General features: G+C 35.0%; 1 protein-coding gene and 1 pseudogene across 1 annotated transcript in view; one reads left to right on the top strand and one right to left on the bottom strand.

Annotated features, from left to right (window-relative positions):
* EAF2 (ELL associated factor 2) overlaps positions 1–24,749 on the top strand; it is a 41,014-nt gene extending 16,265 nt beyond the window's left edge. The window contains exons 4-6 of the mRNA XM_027585574.1: positions 2,056–2,201; positions 10,932–11,192; positions 24,344–24,749. Of these exons, the coding sequence (XP_027441375.1) occupies positions 2,056–2,201; positions 10,932–11,192; positions 24,344–24,390 (454 nt within the window). The 3' untranslated portion in view covers positions 24,391–24,749. The remainder of the gene's footprint in view (positions 1–2,055; positions 2,202–10,931; positions 11,193–24,343) is intronic.
* LOC113917307 lies at positions 9,343–10,320 on the bottom strand (annotated as a pseudogene).
* Positions 24,750–27,119: the final 2,370 nt, after the last annotated feature.

The following is a 27,119-nucleotide window of genomic DNA, read 5'->3' as shown; positions in this document are numbered from 1 at the left end:
TCATGTAATGTAAGGGACCTACACTAAAAGCCATAAAAATAGCATAGACAAAAATTGTTCTAGGACTGGGACGCCTGGGCGGCTCAGTCGTTAAGCATCTGCCTTCGGCTCAGGTCATGATCCCAAGGTCCTGGGATCGAGCCCCGCATCCGGCTCCCTGCTCAGTGGGAAGCCTGCTTCTCCCTCTCCCACTCCCCCTGCTTGTGTTCCTGCTCTCGCTATCTCTCTCTATGTCGAATAAATAAATAAAATCTTTTTAAAAAATTGTTCTAGGACTTAAAGGAAGGGAGAAGTTATTATTGATTGAAGCATTTTGGGAGTCCTTATTGATGCCTTGAGAGGTTACAAATTCAAAGGGAGGGCGCCTGGGTGGCTCAGTTTGTTAGGCGACTGCCTTCGGCTCAGGTCATGATCCTGGAGTCCCCGGATCGAGTCCTACATCGGGCTCCCTGCTCAGCAGGGAGTCTGCTGCTCCCTCTGACCCTCTTCCCTCTCGTGCTCTCTATCTCTCATTCTCTCTCTCAAATAAAAGAATAAAATCTTTAAAAAAAAATTCAAAGGGATACATGCACCCTGATGTTTATAGAAGCGTTATAAACAAATAGCAAAATACGGAAACAGCCCAAACATTCACCAACTGATGAATGGATAAAGAAGACATGGTATATGTATATCTATAATGGAACATTATTCAGCCATAAAAAAGAATGAAGTCTTGCCGTTTGCAACGACATGGATGGAGCTAGAGAGTGTTATGCTAAGTGAAATAAGTCAGAGAGAGACAAATAACATATGATTTCACTCATGTGGAATTTAAGAAACAAAACAATCATAGGGGGAAAAAAAGAGAGATGCAAACCAAGAAGCATACTCTTAACTATAAAGAACAAACTGATGGTTACCAGACAGGAGGCGGTTGGAGGGGTGGGTTAAGTGGGTGGTGGGGATTAAGGAGGGCACTTGTGATGGGTACTAGGTATTGTATATAAGTGGTAAATCACTAAATTCTATACCTGAAGCTAATATTACACTGTATATTAAGTAACTAGAATTTAAATAAAAACTTTTTTAAAAAAAGAAAAACGATTTGGGGCTTTTTCTCCCAAACATACTTTATGATAAGAATTACCATGGGTGCTTGTTAAATATGAGTTCCCAAATCCAGCTTCAGATCAGAGAAGGACCCTGGGAAGCTCTATTTTTATCATCCCCTCCCTGACCCAGTAATTTTTATTAGTAGGAAAGTTTGGAAAATAATTGATCAGAGAGAACATGAAGTTGTAGGCAAAGTTTGAAGGCAGGAATTTATCTGACTTATTTGGAGCCAGTGAGTAAGACCTGTTTGAATAGAGCAGAGATTTGTTTCTGTGCCCATGTATAAGTAGATTGACATGCTTACATTTTTTTGAAACCACCAAACAAGTTAATCCATCAGACAAGTTGAGTAAAATGAAACAATGTGGGAAACAGAAAAATGCATAAACTATGATTTTTGGAAGTGGTAATGAAGAGAACAGTGAGGTTCTAAACACTCTGTGAAGGTAGAACTGACGGGATTTGGTGACTGGAAATGGAAGATACAGAAGTCAAGCATAACTGTATTATATACTCTTAAAAGTATTCGAAAGAAAGTATATGAATCTCCTTTAGTAACATGTCTTAAAGTTAGAAATGAAAACTGTGAAAGTGATTTGATTTTAACAGAAATGAATTTAGGGGATATGTTGTATTTGTTATACACTTATGTATAATTTCCATTTATTTTAGTGATTTGTGTATGTCTCATCTCTTCAGTTTTGAGCAGTAGTCTTGTTTTTATCCACATTTGTATCCCCCATTGGATCTGTGTGTATGTCATGCGTATAAGTAGGGCTCAATAAGTACTTGTTAAATAAACATTTGTTAAATAATGAACTAAGTTAATGTTTTAATTTTTGAATATCATTTTAAGGATCCCTAGGGAAAAGAATAAGGTGTCCATTTTACTAACTTTGTAAGTTGCAGTTGTTAAATTTCTATCATCCCTGTTTCAACCTTTGATATTCTTAATTGCAGAGTTGAAGGAAGTAGTAAAATTCAGTATCGTTTAGAGCAACAGCAGCAACACCTGCGGACTTCATCTAGGACTCCCAATCTTGTGAAACATTCTCCATCTGAAGACAAAATGTCCCCAGCATCTCCAATGGATGATATTGAAAGAGGTAAAATCTAAGTATGCATAATGCCCCTTGTAAGAAATTATTAAGAAATGTTAGGTGAAATTCTTCATTTTAATTAACAAGGGGGACTAGCTTTGAACTGTCATTCAGAGCATAATATTTTTTTGTAATTGTGGGTTTTTCCGGGGGGAAGAGTGTGGTTTATGATTTAGGGTATTTTGTCAGTAAGACTGTATCTATAGAACAGAATTTATATCTTTTATTTATTATTCAGGGGAAAAAAGTGGCTATTTGGATGTTTGTGGTGGAGTTTTCTTCTTTTTGAAAGCTGTGATGATTGTTTGATTTTTGACAGCTGTTATGATTTAAGTTGAATTCCTCACAGCATCTGTCGAAGTTCTTTGTGTATAGCCAGATTGTAGATATCTAAGATGTCACCAAACCAACAGTGAAGTGAGGAGATGTAATAAGATGTAGTAAGTTCTTCTGAATTGCTGCTCACTTCCTAGCAGGAAGGTGTTTCTAGGGAGGTATAGTCCTTTTGAAAGTAAGGAAACTTAAATCTCCATTTTTTTTTTTTTTTTTTTTTTTTTGGCTTCAGGTTGGTAGTAGTAAAACTCTGGTCACCTCATCACAAAGTATATTTGCTTCTGCACTCTTCCTTCATAATTTGCATGTAGCTCTCCAATTCTCCTTGCTCCCTTCTAGGCCCACTATAGTATTACTTCCCCATCATATTAGTGAGCAAAGAATATGTAATCTTAAAACTTTTGTTTCAAGGGATCTTGAATTTTATTTTATTTTATTTTTGTTTTATTTTATTTTATTATAGCCACTTCCAAAATGAATTTGAATTATGGTTATACATGTATATAACAAAATACTGTAATAGAAAATCAAGATATTGAAGAGGAAGAGGATTTGCTAATTATTTAAAATTATTTAAATATTTACTAATTATTAAAACATTAAATTTAGATCTGAGCTTCCTAGCCACTAAGACAAAAATGAAGACCTAAGTAGCATATTTTGTATTATCCAAGGGACAGGTTCCAAAGGATCAGACTCTTCCCTGCTATTAAATCTAAAAGGAATTAATCATGTGGAACCTGTTCTAGGGAGTATTAAACTGTATATGTATAGTATCTTCAACAATAATTTTATAGTACAAGAAGAAATCCCTCCTTGTTTTTTAGCAGAGACCTTAATAAAAGCATTGTATTGAAGCATTGTATTGTAGAGGATAAGTTACCATGATCCAAACATAAGATCCAATTTATATAAGAATTTACCTTGAGATGTTTGTATCTGCATGCTAAGCCAGGGTGACTACCTGCTAAAATAAAAAGATTAAAAATTTTTTGTTCAACTACTTGATATTTGTATTCATATTCTAGAAAAACATTGACCTGAAAGTCAGTAGACTTGGCTCTGCCCCTGAAAAGCTGATAATTTTTGTCCATTTTGGACCTAGGTTCCCTCATTTGTAAAATTATGAAATTGATCTAGATGGTAGCTGGAGACCTCACATAGCCATACATTTTTTGTATCTTAAAAACTTTTTGGAAATACCAAACCAAAGAGGACATTAACATTATTGCTCTTTTTACCTACTGCAAGAAGTAACTGTTTCATAAAATGCACAGACATCAATGCAAGGCTACAGGAAACATGAAAAGTCAAGAAAACATGACACCATCAAAAGAATACAATAATTTTTCAATAATGGACCCCAAAGAAACAGAAATCTATTGATTGCTAGACAAATAATTCAAAATAATTGTTTTAAGGAAGCTCAGAGAGCCACAAGAGGAGACAACTCAATAAAATCAGGAAAACAATACACAAAACTAGAATTTCAATAGAGAGAAATAATAAAAAAAGAACCAAACAAATTCTGGAGCTGAATACCATGAATACCAAAGAATACCATGAATGAAATTTAGAAATGTAGTAGAGACCACCAACAGCTGACTTTATCAAGCAAAAGAAAGAATCTGTGAACTCAAAGATAGGTCCTTTTTTTTTCACTAAAGGAAATTTAAAAAAAAATTTTTATTATGTTAGTTACCATATAGTACTTCATTAGTTTTTGATGTAGTGTTCCATGATTCATTGTTTGCGTGTAACACCCAGTGCTCATAGGTCATTTGAAATTAACTAGTCAGTGGAAAAAAAGAGGAATGAAAAGTAGTGAAGAGAGCCAATGTGAATTAGGGGATATCATCAAGCAAAACAGTGTATGAACTATAGGAATCCGAGAAGGATCCGAGAGAGAAAACTTATTTAAAGAAATAATGGCTGAAAACTTCCCAAACTGGAACATCTGAGTATGAACATCCAGACATATGAAACTCAAAAGACTCCAAGCAATATCAACCCAAAGAAAGTCACAAGAATAAAAGGCACAGCATAGGGAATATAGACAATGGTATTATAATAGCATTGCATGGTGACAAATGGCGGCTATACTTGTGGTAAACATAGCATAGTTTATAGAGTTGTTGAATAACTATGTTGTATACCTGAAACTAACATCTTGTGTCAACTATACTTCATTAAAAAATTTTTGTTAAGTCTTCACCAAGACTAATTATAATAAAACTGCCAAAAATTAAGGACAAAGAAAGAATTTTGAAAATAGCAAAAGAAACTCCTCACATATAAGGGAACCCCCATGTGGCTATCAGTGGATTTCTCAGCAGAAACCTTGCAGGCCAAGAGAGCGGGATAATATTGTAAAAATGCTAAAATCAACAACAAAAAACTGCCAACCAAGAATACTTTAACTGGCAAAACTGTCCTTCAGAAATGAAGGAGATACAAAGACTTTCCCAGATTAACCAAAGCTGAGGGAGTTCATTGACACCAGATGTGCCTTAAAAGTAATGTTAAAGGGAGTTCTTCAAGCTAAAATGAATGGATGCTAATTAATAACATAAAAACAAATGAAAGTATAAAACTCACTGGGAAACTTAAGTACATAGTCAAATTTAGAATAATAATGTAAGAATAGTGTGTAAATTACTTAACTCTAGTATAAAATGTAAAAGACAAGAGTATTAAAAATAACAACAGCAATAATAATTTGTTAATGGATACACAATTTTAAAAGATGTAAATTGTGACATCAAAAACCCTGTAGGAAGGGGAATAAAAGGATGAAATTTTTCTATTTGGTAGAAGTTATTGTTCACTTAAAATAGACTGTTATAACTCTAAGAAATTTTAAATAGCCTCATTGTAACCACAAAGCAAAAACCTCTAATAGACCCTCAAAAGAAAGAGGAAAGAAATCAAAGCATACCAGTATGAAAATTGATTACATCACAAAGGAAGACAGAAAAAGGTACAATCTACAAAACAACCAGAAACAATTAACAAGGTAGCAATAGTATTTACCTATCAATGATTACTTTAAATGGAAAGGAATTAAATTCTCCAATCAAAAGACATAGTGTGGCTGGATGGATAAAAAAACATCAACTAGGTGCTACCTACAAGAGACTCGCTTTGGCTCTAAGGACACATGTAGGCTGAAAGTGGAGGGATAGAAAAAGATACTCTATTCAAATGGAAACCAAAAGAGAGCAGAAGTAGCTATACTTATTATATCAGACAAAACAGACTAAGTCAAAAACTGTCCCAAAGAGACAAAGAACGTCATTAGATAATGATAAAGGGATCATTTCACCAGGAGGATTTAATAGTTGTAAATGTATATGCATCCAATATTGGAGCACCCTGATATATTACATATTTAAAGATCTGGGGAGAAATAGACATAGCAATGCAAAAATAGTAGGGGACTTCAATACCCCACTTTCAACAACAGATAAATCATCAAGACAGAAAATCAATAAGAAAATATTGGATTTGAACTAGACTTTAGGCCAAATAGACCTAAAAGATTTGTATAAAACATGCTATCCAACAGCAGCAGAATACATGTTCCTCTCAAGCATATGCTGAACATTCTCCATGATACATCATACGTTAGGTCACAAAGCAAGTCTTAACAAGTTTAAGGAGATTGAAATCATATTAAGTATCTTTTCCAACCACAGTGGTGTGAAACTACTATCAACAATGGGAGGAAAATGGGGAAATTCACAAATTTGTGGATTTCATGCACCTGAACAACCAATGGGTCAAAGAAGAAATCAGAAAGGAAATTTTAAAAATCTTGAAATAAATAAAAAGGAAGGGCAATATACCAAAATAATGGGATGCAGCAAAAGCTGATCAAGAAGAAGTTTATAGGAATAAATGCCTACATTAAGAAAAAAGAAAGATCTCAAATAACCTAACTTCATAACTTGAAGGAACTAGAAAAAGAAGAACATGCTAAGCCCAAAGTCAGCAGAAGGAAGGAAATAATAAAGATTATTCAGAATAGAAATAAGAGAAATAGACCAGACAAACAATAGAAAAGATGAATGAAACTGAGTTCATTTTTTAAAAAGATTAAGTAGACCAACTTTTAACTAGACTAATGAAGAAAAAAGAAATGAATCATTATAACTGATACTACAGAAATACACTCATAAGAGACTGAAAAATTATATGCCAACAAATTGTATAACCTAGAAGAAATGCATAAATTCCTAGAAAGAGACAACCTACCAAGACTGAATCATCTGAATCATGAGGAAAGAGAAAATCTGAACAGGCCAATAATAAGTAAGGAGATTGAATCAGTAATCAAAAATCTTCTAGCAAAGAAAAACCCAGGACCATATAGATGGCTTCACTGGTGAATTCTACCAAATGTTTAAAGAAGAATTAATGCCAGTTCTTCTCAAACTAGTCCAACAAATTGAAGAGGAGGGAACACTTTCAAATTAATTTTACAAAGCCAGTATTACTCTGATATAAAAGCCAGAGAAGGACACAAAAAATTACCAATATCCCAGATGAACATAGATGCAAAAGTCCTCAACAAAATATAGCAAACCAAATTCAACAGTACATTAAATGGATTATATACCATCATCAAATGGGATTTATGCTGGGAATGCAAGGATATTTCAACATATACAAACCAATAGATGTGATATATCATGTTAGCAGAATGAAGGATGAAAATCATATGATCATCTCAGATGCAGAAAAAGCATTTGACAGAATTCAACACTTTCACATTAAAAATTCTCAATGAATTAGATATAGGAGAAATATAGATCTACATAATAAATGCCATATATGATAAGCCCACAGCTATCATACTCAACAGTGAAAAGCTGAAAGTTTTCTTCTAAGATCGGGGAAAAGACAAGACATTCTCTTTACTTCTATTCTGCATAGTACTAAAAGTCTAGCCAGAGCAATTAGGCAAGAAAAAGAAAGAAATGCATCTAAATTGGAAAGAGGAAATAAATTTGTTTCTACAGATGACATGAGCTTATGCCTAAAAAACCCTAAAAAAACTCCACCAAAAAACTGTTAGAACTAATAAATGAATTCAGTAAAGTTGCAGGATACAAAATCAATATACAAAAGCCAGTTGCATTTCTATATACTAAAAACTATCGGAAAGAAAAATAAGTGAAATAAGCTACACAGAGAAAGATAAATATTGTATGATCTCACTTATATGTGGAAGCAATCTAAAAAAGTTAAACCCCTAGAAACCATGTAGGAGGGTGGTTTATAACTTTGAGTTATAAGATGAATAAGTTCTGGGGATCTAATATATACTATGGTATCTAAATTTTTAAAAAAGTTTTTATTTAAATTTCAGTTAGTTTACAGTATAATATTAGTTTCAGATGTACAATTTAGTGATTCAGCACTCACATACAACACCTGGTAGTCATCACAACATGTGCATTCCTTAATCCCCATCATCTATTTACCCCATCCCACCTCCCACCTCCCATCCAGCAACCCTCAGTTTGTTCTGTACAATTAAGAGTATGTTTCTTGGTTTGCCTCTCTTTTTTTTCCCCCATGTTCATTTGTTTTGTTTCTTAAATTCCACATGAGTGAAATCATATGGTATTTGTCTTTCTCTGACTGACTTATTTCACTTAGCCTAATACTCTCTAGTTCCATCCCCGTTGTTGCAAATGACAAGATTTCATTCTTTTTTATGGCTGAGTAATAGTCCATATTCCATAAATATATATATTTATCACATCTTCTTTATCCATTCATCAGTCCATGGACATTTGGGCTATTCCCGTAACATGTGTCTGTTAGCCATCTGTATGTCGTCTTTGGAAAAATGTCTCTTCATGTCTCCTGCCCATTATTTAATTGAATTATTTATTTTTAGGGGGTGTCAAGTTTGATAAGTTCTTTATATATTTTGGATACTAACCCTTTATCAGATATGTCATTTGCAAGTATCTTCTCCCATTCTGAAGGTTGCCGTTTAGTTTTGTTGCTTTCTTCACTGTGCAGAAGCTTATTTTAATAAAGTCCTAATTTTTGCTTTTGTTTCCCTTGCCTCAGGAGATATATCTAGTAAGAAGTTGCTAAGGCCTATGTCAAAGAAGTTACTGCCTGTGTTCTCTCAGATTTTAATGGTTTCATGTCTCACATTTAGGTCTTTAATCCATTTAATATTTATTTTTGTGTATGGTGTAAGAAAGTGGTCCAATTTCATTCTTTGCAGGTTGCTGTCCAGTTTCCCCAACACTATTTGTTGAAGAGACTGTCTTTTTCCCACTGGATATTCTTTCCTGTCTTGTCAAAGTTGTGGGTTCATTTCTGGGTTTTCTATTCTGTTCTATTGATCTACGAGTCTATTTTTGTGCCAGTAGTATGGTATCTAAATTTTCTAAGAGAGCAGATCTTATGTGTTCCCATCACACACACACACGGGATAAAATATGTTAATTAACTTGATTATGATTATTATGATAATCATTTCACAATGTATATCAAAGCATTAAGTTGTATATTTTGGTTTTTTTTTCCTCTTCCCCCAAAAAAGTGCTTTAATAATTATAAACTGTCTAAAGTTTTCTCACAGAAGTCAGTTGATTTGAGTGTTTCTCTTCAGTCAAAGCTAGGACACCAGAGTGAGAGCCCTGCGGGGTCCCAGTAGAGCCTGTTAGGAGAGTAGGTTTCAGAAGCTGGGGCTAGAGGCTATTCAGGAGATGAACCTCAAGCTCAGCTTGTGCCCTCTGCAGACCTGCAAGCGATCCTGCTCCTTCATCCAGTAGATGTCGTGCTATTCCAGAGCATGTAGTTCTTGCCTGAAGTGCTGCTTGTGCAGGCTGTGGTTGGCCAGCAGGAGCAAGGCCAGGCTGCCACAGCACTGTCCATCATGTCGCATTCCCCCATCCAGGGCACTCACAGTGTGGTGCCGGGCTGGTCCAGACCCTGGCAGAGTTCCTGGACCCCAGAATCCCCCAGCTTTTTGTTGCTCATCTGCAATATCCACAAGATACTGTTTTGGGTCAAGGTCGTGCCGAAGTGGTGGCAGCAGATAGCCGTAAGCTGCAGGACTTTATGCGTGGGTACTGCAGCTGGCAGCCAGTTTCCTGCAGGCTCTCACATGCAGCCAAGCACCCTTGTCCCCCAGCACATTGCCCACTAGGCTCCACTCTTCAGGCTCTCCTTGACCCTAAGGATGTGGCACAGATCTCTGCAGCCCCTGGTGGTGATGTCACAGTCCCAGAGCCACAGATCCCTGAGTCAGAAGCTGGGGTGTAGCATTCTGGGGCACAGCTTGGCAATGCCCATGTAACCCAGCTTGTCATCCAGGTCCAATGCCTGCAGTGAGGCCTTGGAGGTCACAATACCACACAGGTCCTTACCATTGGCTGACGCGAGGCCACAGTTTTCCAGCTTGAGCATCTTCAACTGGCAGGCAGAGTCCACCAGGCCCTGAGCACTCAGACGCCAGCCTCGCAGATGTCATCGTTGCTCACCATGAGCTCCTTGGAATGCTGCTTGGCCTTTGAACACCACAGCTAGGGGCTCACAACTGGCAGCTATCAGGTTGTAGTACTCTAGCTGACTTCACAGAGGTCCAGCCTGACCACCTCGAACTGCTGGATCAGAGGTGGGAGCTCTCTCCACCCAGCATCACCCAACTGCTCACACTGAATGTCCAGATTCTTGGTTCAAGGGGAAGTGTTTTCTCAGGCCAAGCTGCTTCTTACACTGGGGCTGGGAGCCTGTCGTACACTTTAAATATATACATCTATAGGGGAGGGGGGTAGGGGGATGGGTTAGCCTGGTGATGGGTATTAAAAAGGGCACGTACTGAATGGAGCACTGGGTGTTATGTGAAAACAATGAATCATAGAACACTACATCAAAAACTAATGATGTAATGTATGGTGATTAACATAACATAATAAAATTTAAAAAATGTAGAATAAATATATACAGTTTTGTCAATTATAGGTTAGAAAAGCTGGGAGAAAAAAAAGAAATTCATCTGTATGTACTGTGTTGCCTTATATGTATTGGGAGAGTAAGAGGAATTGGAGAATGGTTTCTGCCCAATAGATTTTAATTTTTACAGTTTTAATTTTTCACATTCTTTTATTTTATTTGAATTATACACATATTTAAGTATAATGGTATAATAAATGTAGCATTTAGATTAGGCATTGCCTATGTCTTTTAATGGTAGAGGAGCTTTTTAAATAAAATGCTTAAAATGCTCTAAATGCATGTTTAATCTCATTTATTCCTCATCAACAGTTTCTTAGAAGCTAACACATTCAAATTTTAATTTATTTATTTAATATTTATATGTAATATTATTTATTTAACCTATGTATTATTTTTCTGTTTTATTTTTAGAACTGAAGGCAGAAGCTAGTCTAATGGACCAGATGAGTAGTTGTGATAGTTCATCGGATTCCAAAAGTTCATCATCTTCAAGTAGTGAGGATAGTTCCAGTGACTCAGACGATGAAGAGTGCAGATCCTCTCCTTCTGATGCAGGGAATTATATCTCAAGACATCCTGCCATGTCTGCCATGCCACATTGCAAGATTCCTGGTATGGATGCTGGCCAGAATAGATCTCATGACAACAGTAGCCTTCTGATGAATACTTTACGTAAGTATATATATATAAATATGAGTAATTGGAAAAGTAAGAATTCACAGTGGAGCCATAGTGATTATGATCTAAAATTTGGATAAAGAGAAAAAACTCTTATTTTATTCCTTTGATACTATGATTAACCATTACCTTTTTGTTGAATCATTCCTTTTCTTTTGACTCTGTGACATAATGTCTTATTGGTTTTTCTCCTGTCTCTCTAGATACATTTCTCTTTCTCCTTTGACAGTTTAGAACCTTCTACTTAGTCATTAGAGCTGGAGTTCTCAAGCCTTAATTCTAGGTCCTTTTTTCTTTTTACTCCACATTCTTTCTCTAGATAATTTCTTCCATATTTCTGTTGTAATTAGTACTTACGTATAGATAACTTGTAAATTTGCATCTCTGACCCAGACCTATGAGCTCTGGAAACAAGTAGGTCCAACACCGTCTTTCAGTAGGGGCATCCCAAATTTACTTTGTCCAAAACCAACTTATACTTATTGGCTCACAGTGTTTCCTCTTAGTGAAAGGCAGGATTCATCTAATGATACAATTCAGAAGCCTAATTGTATGCAAGAATTTACTTCCTCTCCCTTTTTATAGTAGTCAATCCTTCATCAAGTCCTGTTTATTTTACCTCCTTAATATTTCTCAAATTCATCTACTTCTCTTCATCTCCACTACTATCACTCTAGTTCCACTTGCTGTTATTTCTTGCTTTTAACTCTGCAGTGACTTTCTAACTGGTTCATCCCTTACCTAGTCAAGCCATTTTTGCTTCATTATTTACATTGCAGCCATTTTGATCTTTTCATAATTAAAATATAATTTGTCACCCCTCCTGCTTTAAACTTTTCAATAGCTAGTACATTTGACCCTTAAGCAACATAGGTTTGAACTGTGCAGGTCCACTTATACATGGATTTTTTTTTCAATAGACTTTTTTTTTTGGTACTATCAATGTATTTTCTTTCCTTATGATTTTCTTAATGTTATTAAGAATATGTATATGTAATACATGTAACATAGAAATTATGTGTTAATCGACTGTTTCTACTATCAGTAAGGCCTCTGGTCAACAGTAGGTTATTAGTAGTTAAGTATTTGTGGGGCCAAAAGTTATATACAAATTTTTCACCATAGAGGGTCAGCTCCGCTAACCCCCCCCCACCCCCACATTATTCAAGGGTCATTTGTAATTTCTTTTATGATAGAGACAAAACATCTGGCTATAATGGTCTTGTTCCTTCTGTTCTAGCAACATTTACCTAATTTTTGCCACTGTACTCAAATACGTTCACCCACCTCAGGACCCTTATACACTACTATTCATTCAGGCAGAAACACTTCCTTCCTTTCAGAATGTAGTTAGTTTTTTCTCCTTTAGATTACAATTCAAGGCATACTTTATCAAGGACACCTTCATGACAAGGTCAAATTCCCTTTGTAGAACTTCAGAGCAATATCTCATTTATATCAAATGTCATAATTATAAAATTATATCTTTTGTGTGATTTGCTTTCTTCTAAACATAAGCTCCAGGAGGACACCAATTATGTTTATTTCTTGCTTATCATTGAATACTAGCATCTAACACAGTACCTGATACATAGTAGATGCTCAGTAAATACTTTGTAATGAAAGCCTACAGGTTGATACTCTCAGGGGGAGAATGGGACTTTCTGTTTACTTAAAGCTAATCTCACTGTGTTAATTAATAATAATAAGGAAAGCAGCTAGGAAGGATTGACTCCAGCTCTAGCCAAATAACAGAACTAAAGAAGGAAGGAGCCAAGTCTGGATGGCAGAAAAAGTGAAACTATGAATTAAACAGGGACCAGGAAAGGTCTTTTGAACTTCAGTTATTAATGTTGTTAGTGCTTCCTACCTCAAGAGGTAAAAATGGAGCGTCTGATTTCTTGAATGGCCAAATAATGACAAAAGTTTCAATTCACCAGGAGGATAAAGAATTACAAATTTGTATGCCCATAATAATATATCTTCATCATTTATGTGCATATATATTTAAAAAATGTAGTTGTATGTGTATGTGAGTGTGTATATATATATATAATAAAAATAGATGAAGGAGATATTGACAAGTCTTCGTCATAATGGAAGATTTAATGCATCTGTAATCAAGTGGACAAAATTTAGTAAGGGTATAAAATCCTTGAACAACATAATTAACATGCCTATTCTAATAGTAAATAAGAATTCTACAGTTCACATGTGAAGTGGACATTCTTTTAAGGATATATAAAACATTTTAGAAATTATTTCCTACTGACACAAAGGAAATAACATTATTTGAATTCACATTTTATTGATCATATTATAGGACTATAATACAAAGGAAACATAAACAACAAAAATTATTTTAAAATGAATGCTTGGAAACCTCAAAGCACATGCCTAATAACTTACGTGTTAAAAGGAAACTATAAGGAAATTATAAAATATTTACAATTAAGCAATATCAAAAATAATATATCTCAGTAATTTGAGGATACAGCCAAAATGATACTTACAGGGAAATTTATAGACTCAAAATGTTCTTTAAAAAAAAAATTGAAAACAAATGAGTGAAAGATTCATCTTGAGGAAAAAACAATACAATTTTAAGCTTAAAGAAAGCAGAAAAAGAAATATAGGTTAGAATCAAAACTATAGGTAACAGAAATATTAGAGAATAAACAAAACTAAAAGCAATTTATTTGAAAACAAAAAGACCAGTTGGGGCACCTGGGTAGCTCAGTTGGTTAAGTGTCTGCCTTCAGCTCAGGTCATGATCTCAGGGTGCTGGGATCGAGCTCCGGGTGGGGCTCCCTGCTCAGTGGGGAGTCTGCTTCTCCCTCTGACCTTACCCCCACTCCCACTGGTGCTCGCTCACTCTTGTGCATTCTCTCTCTCTCAAATAAATAAATAAAATCTGTAAAAAAAAAAAAAAAAAGACCAACCTCTAACAAGAGCTGATGAAGAAAAAGAGAAAAGACACAAAAAATATTAGGAATGAAAAAATGGATAAAATTATAGCTATAGTATGTTTTATTTTTTAAATTATACGAATTTCACAAACATTTCATCCCAGTAAATTTGGGGTAGAAATGGATGATTTTTCTAGAAAAAGTGTTATCAAATATGATTCAAAGAGAAATGGAAAGCCTAAAGAAACCAGCAAGTTAATGTCTCTTCTTCCTCCTCCCTAGATGCTGGAAAACTGAAGATTGTTTTACAGATGAATTTTAACAAATATTCAAGGAACAAATAATTCTTACCTTCTACAAACTGTTTCAGAGAATAGAAAAGCAGGGAAAGCAACCCAGTTCTTTTATAATTTTAGGATAATCTCAATATCAAAACCAATCAGGAACAAGACAAAAAGCAATGTAGAATAATTTTATTTAAGAACCTAGTTACAGGGGTGCCCGGGTGGCTCAGTCAGTTAAGTGTTTACCTTTGGCTCAGGTCGTGATCTCGAGGTCCTGGGATTGAGCTCCATGTCAGGCTCCCTGCTCAGTGAGGAGTCTGCTTCTCAACCTCTCCATCTGCCCTTCCCTCTCCCCTACTTATGTGCTCTTTCTCTCTCTCTCTCAAATAAATTAATAAAATCTTTAAAAAAAAGAACATAGTTACAAAATTACTAAGGAAGATATTAGAAAATTGAATAACCTATGCACTTAAAATAAGCAAGCTAAGTCATGACCAAATAAGGGTCATCACAGAAATGTAAGAAATGTTGAATATCTGAAATGGTAGCAATATAATTCACCACATTAAGAGATTATAGGAATAAAGTCACATGATCAGTTTTAGCAAATTTGATTTTGACAAAATTTAGTATTAATTAATTTTAAAACTTTTACCAGAGGTCCAATATAAGGAAATTTCTTTAACTTCATAAAAGTTAATTACAAAAAACAAAACTATTGCTGACATGGTAATTTAGACTGTACAAGCATTCTCATTCAAATTAGGAAGAAGACAAGGAAGACTGATATCATGATTTCTATTCAACATTGTACTGAATGTTCTAGCAAATGCAATAAAACAAGTAAAAGAAATGAGATAGAAGAATTGAAAACAAGAAAGAAAATGTAGTTGTCTACATAAAAAATTCAGGAGCATCAACAAACTATAGAAATAATAAAATAATTGTGGATGCAAAAATTATATGCAAAAGTCAGTAGTGATTTGTTATACTAGTAGTAACCATTTGGGAATTCTCTAAAAAAAAATAGTGTATTTCTTTTTCTGATATATTTTATCCAAATCAAAGTTTCCTAATAAGAGGAAATAAACCCTCTTACTGTTACTACAATGATCTCGTTTCTCAACCTGTTTTTTTTTTCGTTTCTCAACCTTATCAGACCCAATACCATTTTTTATAACAGATATTTTAAAGTCTCCTTTAACTATCTTGAGATGAATTTCATAACTTAATATCACCTAGGTACATACATCTTTGAAAATAATGTAATATTAAGACAAAATTAAAATAACTTATAGTAAAGTAATACACATTCTACTTTGTAAAATGTTCAAGCATGGCTATACTAGAAGATGACAAAGTAGCCATATGTCTGCATGTACTTTTAAATAATAAATTTATTTATTTATTAAAAGATTGTTTTATTTGCATGTAGTTGACACACAATGTTACATTTCAACATAGTGATTCCACAAGTTTATGGAATATACAGTGCTCACCTCAAGTTTAGCTACCATCTGTCACTATGCAATTATAATATCAATGATTATATTCCTTATGGTATGCCTTTTATTCCTGTGACTTATTCATTCCATAATTGGAAGCCTGTGTCTCCCACTCACCTGCACCCATTCTGCCTGTCCTTATTTCTCCTCCCTTCTGGCAACCCTCAGTTCTCTGGAGTTAAGGTCTGATTCTGCTTTTTGTTCATTTTTTTTTAGATTCCACATATAAGTGAAATTTTATGGTATTTGTCTTTCTCAGTCTTCTTCCACTTAGCATAATAACTTCTAGGTCCATCCATGTCATCACAAATGTAATGATCTCATCCTTTTTATGGCTGCATAATATTCCATTGTGGATATATAACACATATTCTTTATCCTTTTGAGTCTTAGGTTGCTTCCATTATCTGGGCTATTGTAAATAATGCTGCAATAAACATAGGGATGCATATATCTTTTTGAAATAGGGTTTACATTTTCTTTGGGTAAATACCCAGTGGTGGAATTATTGGATCATATAGTATTTCTCTTCTTAATTTTTTTGAGGAACCTCCATATTGTTTTCCGGTGGATGCACCAATTTACATTCCCACCAACAGGGTATGAGGGTTACTTTTTCTCCTCATCCCCACCAACACTTATTATTTATTGTCTTTTTGATTTTAGCCATTTTGACAGGTGTAAGGGGATATCTCATTTTGGTTTTGATTTGCATTTCTCTGATAATGATCGATTTTGAGCATCTTTTCATGGGTCTGTTGGCTGTCTGTATGACTTATTTGGAAAAATGTCTGTTTGGATCTTCTACCCATTTTTTTTTCTTTCAAGAATTTATTTAAATTCAAGTCAGTTCACATATAGTATAATATTAGCTTCAGGGGTAGAATTTAGTGATCCATCAGTTGCATATAACACCTGGTGCTCATTACATCAAGTGCCCTACTTAATGCCCATCACCCAATTACCCCACCTCCCCTCCAGCAAACTTCAGTTTGTTCCCTATATATAAGGGTCTCTTATGGTTTGCCTCCCTCTCTGTCTTTATCTTACTTTATTTTTCCCTTTCTTCCCCATGTTCATCTGTTTTGTTTCTTAAATTCAACATGAGTGTAATCATATGGTATTTGTCTTTCTCTGACTGACTTATTTTGCTTAGCATAATACACTCTAGCTCCATCCAACTCATTGCAAATGGCAAGATTTCATTTCTTTTGGTGGCTGAGTAACATTCCATTGTGTATGTATACCACATCTTCTTTATCCACTCATCAGCTGATGGACATTGGGGCTCTTTCCATGTTTTGGCTATTGTGGATAGTTCTGTTATACACATTGGTGTGCATGTGCCCCTTTGAATCTGTATTTTTGTATCCTTTGGATAAATACCTAGTAGTGCAACTGCTGGGTTGTAGGGTAGTTCTATTGTTAACTTTTTGAGGAACCTCCATACTGTTTTCCAGAGTGGCTGCATCAGTTTGCATTCCCACAATCAATATAAGAGGGTTCTCCTTTCTCCACATCCTCACCAACATCTGTTGTTTCCTGGCTTGTTAACTTTAGCCATTCTGGCTGGTGTGAGGTGGTATCTCATTGTGGTTTTGATTTGTATTTCCCTGATGATCAGTGTTGAGCATTTTTTCATCTGTCTTTTAGCCATTCTTATGTCTTCTTTGGAGAAATGTCTGTTCATGTCTTCTGCCCATTTCTTAACTGGATTTTTTTTTTATTTTTGGGGTGTTGAGTTTTATAAGTTCTTTATAGATTTTGGATATGAGCCCTTTATCCAATATGTCGTTTGCAAATATCATCTCCTATTCCATAGGCTGCCTTTTAGTTTTGTTGATTGTTTCCTTTGCTGTGCAGAAGCTTTTTATCTTGATGAGTCCCAGTAGTTCATTTTTGCTTTTGTTTCCCTTGCGTCGGGATATGTGTCTAGTAAGAAGTTGCTGCAGCCAAGGTCAAAGAGGTTGCTGCCCATGTTCTTCTCTAGGATTTTGATGGATTCCTGTCTCACATTTAGGTCTTTAATTCCTTTAGAATTTATTTTTGTGTATGGTGTAAGAAAGTGGCCCAGTTTCATTCTTCTGCATGTGGCTGTCCAATTTTCCCAACACTCCTTGAAGAGAATATCTTTTTTCCATTGGATAGTCTTTCCTGCTTTGTCAAAATTAGTTGACCATATAGTTGTGGGTTCATTTCTGGGTTCTCTGCTCTGTTCCATTGATCTATATGTCTGTTTTTGTGCCAGTACCATACTGTTTTGATGATTACAGCTTTGTAATACAGCTTCAAGTCCAGAATTGTGATGTCTCCCACTTTGCTCTTCTTTTTCTTCCTTTTTTTTTTAATTTAAATTTGTTAGTTAACATATACTGCAATATTAGTTTCAGGAGTAGAATTCAGTGATTCATCACTTACATACAACACTCAGTGCTCATCACAAGTGCCCTCTTAAATTCCCATCACCTATCTAGCCCATCCTCCACCCACCTCCCTCCATCAACCCTGTTTGTTCTCTGTCAAGAGTCACTTACGGCTTGTTTAAAGACAAATACCATATGATCTCACTCATATGTGGAATTTAAGAAAGAAAACAGATAAACATATGGGAAGGGGAAAGGGAAAAAAGGAGAGAGGGAAATAAGCTCTTCTTTTTCAACATAACTTTAGCTATTCAGGGTCTTTTCTGGTTCCATGAAAATTTTAGAATTGTCTGTTCTATCTCTGTGAAAAATGTTATTGTTATTTTGATAGGGATTGCATTGAATGTGAAGATTGCTTTGGGAAGTATAGACATTTTAACAATATTTGTTCCAATCCATGAGTGTGGAATGTTTTTCCATTTCTTTGTGTCTTCCTCAATTTCTTTCATAGGTGTTCTGTAGTTTTCAGAGTGCAGATCTTTTACCTCTTTGGTTAGGTTTATTCCTAGGTATCTTACAGTTTTTGGTGCAATTGCAAATGGGATTATTTCCTTGATTTCTCTTTCTACTGCTTCATTATTGGTGTATAGAAATGCAGCAGACTTCTGTGTGTTGCTTTTATATCCTGCGACTTTGCTGAATTCCTATACCAGTTCTAGCAATTTTTTGGTGGAATCTTTTGGGTTTTCTACATAGAGTATCATGTCGTTTGTGAAGAGTGAAAGTTTGACTTCTTCCTTGCTAATTCAGATGCCTTTTATTTCTTTTTGTTGTCTGACTAATGAGGCCAGGACTTCTAGGACTATGTTGAACAACAGTGATGAGAGTGGCCATCCCTGTCTTTTTCCTGACCTTAGGGGAAACGCTCTCAGTTTTTCCCCATTGAGCATGATAATAGCCATGGGTCTTTCATATATGGCCTTTATGATGTTGAGGTATGTTCCTTCTATCCCTACTTTCTTCCGGGTTTTTTTTTTAAGATTTTATTTATTTATTTATTTGTCAGAAAGAGAGGACAAGCAGGGGGAGAGGCAGGCAGAAGGAGAAGCTCCTTGCTCCTCAGCAAGGAGCCTAATGCAGAACTTAATCCCAGGACCCTGGGATCATGACCTGAGCCGAAGGCAGATGCCTAACCAACTGAGCCACCCAGGCATCCCTTCTTCAGGGTTTTTATTAAGAGAAGATGATGTATTTTGTCAAATGCTTTTTCTGCATCTATTGAGAGGATCATATGGTTCTTATTCTTTCTTTTATTAATGTGGTGTATCATGATGATTGATTTGCAGATATTGAACCACCTCTGCATCCCAGGAATAAATCCCACTTGGTCATGGTGAATAGTTCTTTTAATGTGCTGTTGGATTTGATTAGCTAGTAACATGTTGAGAATTTTTGCATCCGTGTTTATCAGGGATATTGGTCTGTAATTCTCCTTTGTAGTGGGGTCTTTTTCTGGTTTTGGAATCAAGGTAATGCTGGCCTCATAGAATGAGTTTGGAAGTTTTCCTTCCATTTCTGTTTTTTGGAACAGTTTAAGAAGAATAAGTATTAATTCTTTAAATGTCTGGTAGAATTCCCCTGGGAAGCCATCTGGCCCTGGGCTCTTGTTTGTTGGGAGATTTTGATTATTGATTCAATTTCTTAGCTGGTTACGGGCCTTTTCAAATTTTCTATTTCTTCCTGCTTCAGTTTTGGTAGTTTATATGTTTTTAGGAATTTATCCATTTCTTCCAGTTTGCCTAATTCATTGGCATATGATTACTCATAATATTCTCTTAATAGTTGTATTTCTTCGGTGTTGGTTGTGATCTCTCCTCTTTCATTCATGATTTTATTTATTTGGGTCATTTCTCTTTTCTTTTTGATAAGTCTGGCTAGGGGGATATCAATTTTGTTAATTCTTTCAGAGAACCAGCTCCTACTCTCATTGACCTGTTCTACTGTATTTTTGGTTTCTATATCATTTATTTCTGCTCTGATCTTCATTATTTCTTTTCTCTTGCTGAATTTAGGCTTTATTTGCTGTTCTTTTTCCAGCTCCTTTAGTGTAAGATTAGGTTATGTATTTGAGACTTTTCTTGCTTCTTGAGGAAGGCCTGTATTGCTATGTACTTCCCTCTTAGGAACGCCTTTGCTGCATCCCAGAGATTTTATACTGTCGTGTTTTCATTTTCATTTGCTTCCATGTTTTTTTTTTTTTAATTCTTTTTTAATTTCCTAGTTAATCCATTCATTCTTTAATAGGGTGTTCTTTAACCTCCATGTATTTGTGGTCTTTCCACATTTTTTCTTGTGGTTGACTTCAAGTTTCATAGCATTGTGACCTGAAAATTTGCATAGCATAATCTCAGTCTTTTTACACTGTTTGAGGCCTGACTTGTGACCCACTATGTGATCTATTCTGGAGAATGTTCCATATGTACTTGAAAAGAATGTGTATTCTGCTGCTTTAGGATGAAATGCTCAGGATATAACTGTTAAGTCCCTCTGGTTCAGTGTGTCATTCAAAGCCCTTCTTTTCTTGTTGATCTTCAGCTTACATGATCTGTCCATTGCTCTGAGTGGGATGTTAAAGTCCCCTACCATTATTGTGTTATTATCAATGAGTTTAAGTTTGTTATTAATTGGTTTATATTTTTGGCTGTTCCCAAGTTAGGGGCATAAATATTTACAACTGTTAGATCTTCTTGTTGGATAGACCCCTTTATTATGATATAGTGCCCTCCTTCATCTCTTATTACAGTCTTTGGGTTAAAATCTAGTTTGTCTGATACAAGTATGGCTACTCCCACTTTCTTTTGATGTCCATTAGCATGATAAATGGTTCTCCGCCCCCTCACTTTCAACCTGGAGGTTTCTTTGGGTCTAAAATGTGTCTCTTGTAAGCAGCATTATCGATGGGTCTTGTTTGGTTTTTGGATTTTTTTTTTTAATCCATTCTGCTTCCCTGTTTCTTTTAATTGGAGCATTTAGTCCATTTACATTCATAGTAACTATTGAAAGATGGATTTAGCGCCGTTGTATTACCTGTAAAGTTGCTGTTCCCATAGATTGTCTCTGTTTCTTTCTAGTTGCTTCTGGTCTCACTCTCCTGCTCAAAGAGTCCCCTTTCATATTTCTTGCAGAGCTGGTTTAGTGTTCACAAACTCCTTTAGTTTTTGCTTGTCTTGGAAACTCTTTATCTCTCCTTCTATTCTGAATGACAGCCTTGCTGGATAAAGTATTCCCAGCTGCATATTTTCCCATTTAGTCTGTTGAATATATCATGCCAGTCCTTTGTGGCCTGCCAGGTCTCTGTGGACAGGTCTGCTGCTAACCTTGTGTGTCTACCCTTGTAGGCTAAGGACTTTTTCTCCTGAGCTGCTTTCAGAATTTTCTCTTCATCTTTGTATTTTGCAAGTTTCACTATGATATATCATGGTGTTCACCTGTTTTTGTTGATTTCTGAGGGAAGTTCTCTGTGCCTCTTGGACTAAAATGCCTGTTTCCTTCCCCCAGATTAGTTAAGTTCTCAGCTATAATTTGTTCAAATAAACCTCCTGCCCCTTTTTCCCCACTCTTCTTTTTCTGGGACTCCTATGATACAGATATTTTTCACTTTATGGAATCACTGAGTTCCCTAGGTCTTCCTTCGTGATCTAATAGTTTTGTTTTCCTCTTTTTTTCAGCTTCATTATTTTATTTAATTTTATCTTCTATATCACCTATTCATTCTTGCTTCTTCCATCCTCATTGTGATTATATCCAGGCTGTTTTGTATCTCAGTTATAGCATTTTTAATTTCAGCCTGACTAGTCTTAGGTCCTTTTATCTCTGCAGCAAGGGTCTCTTTGGTGTCTTCTATGCTTTTTTCAAGTCCGGCTAGTAATCTTATAACTGTTAATTTAAATTCTTGTTCAGACCTATTGTTTATATCTGCTTAGAGCAAATCCCTGCTTGTGATATCTTCCTGACTTTTCTTTCGGGGAGAATTCCTCCATCTTGTCATTTTGGCTAAGTTTCTGTCTTTTGTGTGTTATGAAAGCTTGTTATGTTTCCTGCACCTGAGAGTAATGCTATATTAAAAAAGAGTTGTACATTGTCCAAGACCTGGCACTTCAAGAAGTGTTTCTAGTGTATGCTTTGTGCACTCTGCTGTTGCGTTTTGGCTGCTCTTTCCCTCAGGTCAGTCCTGAGCATGGTATTACTGTGCATATAACTTGTACAACATGAAGTCTATTAACAAAAGTGGAACTTGGGACATTTCGATTTGACCTAAGAAACTTATTATGGGCATCATATCAAGTTGAACATTCTAATGCCATAGAAGAGTTGTGTAATAAATGGAAACTTAATCCTTGAAAAGTATAAAATGGTCATGGGAATGAGATACACAAAAGAAGCTTTAGCAGATTTATTTATCAAATAATGTAATAGTTCTGGAGTTCATGCAGTGGACTGAGCTCTCTTACAACAACTTATTTATGGCCTAGAAACTACTCCTCTTAAACTGGGTATTAGCTTCAAATTATGCCAGCTTTTTGTTGATTTTGGAGTAGTTTAAAAATATGAGAATGTTTTTAGCCATTGTAATTTACTACTCAAATGATATTATCCAATCCCATATCTTCAAATAAATCCCTGCAGTTGGTGACTCCCAAATCTTTATTTCCAGGAGTAACCTCTACCTGGAGCTCCAGACTTATATCCAATTGCCTATAACATATTTACTTGAATATTTGCTGTGTATCTCAAATGTGTCATATTGAAAATTGAACTTGTGATTTTTCTCACACAATCTTGTTCCCCTGGCATTTCTTATCTCAGTAAATGATACCACCATCCACTTGTTTAGATCAGAAACACTGGAGGTCTTTCTTCACTTTTCTTTCTCTCAAGCCCTATATCCAGTACTTTTGATAGTCCTGTAAGTTCTTTCTTTATATTATAAACCCAACTTCTTAACACCACCTCCATCTGAGCCACCTGAGTCAAAGCCTATATTATTTCTTATGTGAGAAGCTGCAGTACAATTATAGTATATTATTGTATATACATACCATTATAAAATATTCATGTTAAACAACATTTCAAGTCAGTTGCTTGCTTAAAATTTTCTGATGAATTCCCATTACATTTCAAACAAAATCCAAAGTTTTTAGCATAATCTACAAACCAGTCTTCTGGATATCTGGATATCTTTCTGACCTCATTTCCTATCATCTCTTCCTCATTCATTCCACTCTGGCCACAGGGCCTTCTCACAGTCAGAGAACATAGCAAGCACGCTTCTGCCTTGGGGCATTTGTATTTGCTGTTCCTGAGCCTGGACAGTATCTGCCCCCCATCCACATTATTACGACTTTCTTTCTACAGTTGGATCTCTGTTCAAATGTCACCCTTCAAGGAGGCCTTATCAACTCTCCTATCTAAAACAGCACCTCTCACCACTCTTCTCATACCCATCTTCATTTTTCATAGTATTTATTCCTACTTGGCATCATCTTATATATTTGTTTGTTTACTGCCTGTTTTCCCCACTGGAATGTAAGTTCCATTGCTGTAAACACATCATTGAATTACAAACAGAACAAAGGATGAGTTACTCTTAAAATATACTATTTAATATTTTGACTGAATTTTATGTACAAAATTGCATAACATTCCACTCTTCAAAATGATTTAGGCTGATCTTCTAAACCACATTTTTTCTCATTACCTGATGTAATTAAATCAGTGGGAGTAACAAAGGAGGCGGTGTTGGTATGTGAAAGAAGACTCAAAAAGATGCCAGATGATACCAAAACTATGCTGAAGATTGATGGTGTATGTTTTCTTTACAAACAGTATTAATTTTGGGAATTACCAATGATGTGACTAAATTATAGGATAAGCAATCTAATTATTAATGACAAAATGCTGGCTAAATAGGATCACCCATGGTGTTATATTTTGCATGATATTTATGTTATCCAAAAGTAAATATATTGAATATGAAAATATTAAATACTTAATTACTACACTTTTGCTATTTTTTTATTCTAGGAAATGATTTGCAGCTGAGTGAATCAGGAAGTGACAGTGATGATTGAAGAAACATTCAGCTATAAATATAAAATTTGTAAGACGTGACAATTTATTTTATATTAACAATAAAGATTCCTAATACTGAAGAAAATGTATCTTAACTTTTGATGATAAAAGAAATTAAATTTGGTTCAAAATTTTCAGTTGATGTTATATTTTTGACCTTTTTAAAGTACCAGCATTTTCATGTGCTTTCCATTTATTAGGTTTTACAGATGAGAAAACGGACGTTAGGTAACTTGCCCACATGTTATTACTTAAAGTAGCAGATCAGGTGTTCTAGAGTTCAAGTTCAATGCTCTGCTTTAAAACACTGCTGTCTCCCAATTGTGAAATGTCAAAGCAATTGATTTATAATAAATGACCATGGTTTTAATTATGTCTCTGAGCCTTTTATATCTGATAGTCCTTAAATTTTGGTTGAGAACACTTTAACTCTTGACAAAATTAAGCTATAATTTAGGGTAAAAGTAAAGCTAGATAATTGTTTTAATGAAAAAAACGGTTCTTGTACCTCTTATATTTTTTGTCATTTTAAAATTTTGCTTTTGAAAAAAATAAACAATTGTGTTGAGTAGATAAATAATATTTACATCTATAGTATTTTTGAATTTGGAGAAAATGATAAAGATTAGATTATAGTTGAGAGACACTGACCAGCAGCAAGTTCTTTTTTTCTTTTTTAAGTTCTTTTTTTTTTTAATTAAACTTCACTTTTTAGAGCAGTTTTCAGTTCACAGCAAAATTGAGCAGAAAGTACAGAGAATTCTCATATACTCCCTGTTCCCCTCCACACACAACCTCACCCACTATAAACATCTGCACCAGAGTGGTACATTTTTACAATTGATGAATCTTACATTGACACGTCATCACCAAAGTCCATATTTGCTTTAGAGTTCACTCTTTGTATTGTACAATTTGTGGGTCTTGACAAATTTATAATGATATGTATCCACCATTGTAGTATCATATGGAATAATTTCACTGCCCTGAAAATCCTGTGCTCTGCCTATTCGTTTATTCCTTCTCCCACCCCCAAATGCTGGCAAGCACTGATCTTTTACTGTCTCCTTAGTTTTGCCTTTTACAGCATGTCATATAGTTAGAATCATATAGTATGCTGCCTTTTCAGACTGGCTTCTTTCACTTAAGCACTTAAGCTTCCTCCATGTCTTTTTCATGGCTTGATAACTCATTCCTTTTTGTCACTGAATAACATTACATTGTCTGGACATACCAAAGTTTACTTATTCTCTAACCTACTGAAAGGATTTTGGTTGCTTCCAAGTTTTGGCAGTTGAAATTGAATAAAAAATTTTGTCATAGGAATACCATAGCAATTTCTGTAGTTTGGGTTTTTTTTTTTAATCTTTAAATTTTTGTTTTAATCTCTCTTACTTTCTTCTCTCTCTCTCTCTCCCTGCCTCTCTCTGGCCTACCTTCAGCTAATCTGGTTTTATCTTCATTTTTATATCTGTTTTATTCATCAATAGTTATCTGAGAACCACAGCTATGTCATTTATTACTTAACTAAAACAAGCTCAAATATTTAAAGTAGCTAGTAAAACATGCTTATCATTTTAACATAGTAATACAAATTATAATGGTTTTTATTGAAACTTATTATGCTAAGATTTCTTTGATTAGTGATTACTGTACCAGAAATGAGTACATGGTGGTCTGAGCTGAAAATGCCAGCTACATAACATTATGTTCTCAAACTATACCTCTTGGAGTCAAAACAGCTCATCCTTTCTCCTTCTGATTATTTCCCCTAAAAATGAAACATGTTCTTAAAGATATGTTCTTTTTTATGGTCTGAATACCTAGAATATCATTCTCTATACCCTTTAAGGATGAATATAAGTGGTTTAGAGAGGAATGAAATAATATCTCCCATGCCTTTCTATCTCCTCATTTGATGTTTTTTCAGACACTAAAATACAGGGAGCTATGGATGAGACAGATTACCAGATATGAGGTTCTCTGCCAGAATCATCTGATGATCCTGACGTGATGCCAAGCAAATACTTTTTCCCCATCTTTATTGAAATGTAGTTGACATATAACATTGTATAAATTTAAGATGTACAGTGTGATGATTTGATACATATATATATTATGAAATGATTATTACAATAAGGTTATTTGACATAAGCACAATATTATTTTACTTTACCTGTTCTGAATGGTTTGGTGAAAATGATGATATATGCTTGCAAGTAGGAAAAGTAAGTTGGCTACAAAGGAACAAAAATCAATGGGTTTGAACCATTCCATAATACTACACTAAAGCACTGTATTTAGGAAAGCTGCATCTGCACAAGGATATGAGTGTGATCTATAGTGTATACATTAAATGTCATCCATAGTTTGGTAAGAAGACATTCTTAGACATGTCAGAATTCAGGGATTATATCCTTCACATATCATTCCTATAATAATTACTTTAGTAATTTCCGATTTATTAAGAGATGAGTCAAAATTAACTCAAGAATGGAAAAAATATCATAAAAATGTATTCTAAAAAGGTTGATATCTCTCCTACCCTGCCTTCATGAAGGAAACTCATTCAGTTTGTAGGAGTAGGTGACATTCATGCCCTGCAACATTTTACATGGAAGTGACCTCTCAGATGCTGGCCAGTGGAGTAGAGCCAAGAGCTTAGCCCTAGTAACCTGAGGTTGCAATCCTTGTTTTGGGAAGAGGACAGTCTAGCTGAGGCTGTGCA

This window comes from Zalophus californianus, chromosome 1, assembly GCF_009762305.2.
Source record: "Zalophus californianus isolate mZalCal1 chromosome 1, mZalCal1.pri.v2, whole genome shotgun sequence".
Classification (NCBI taxonomy): Eukaryota; Metazoa; Chordata; class Mammalia; order Carnivora; family Otariidae; genus Zalophus; species Zalophus californianus.
This window is presented reverse-complemented; position numbering and strand designations above follow the sequence as displayed.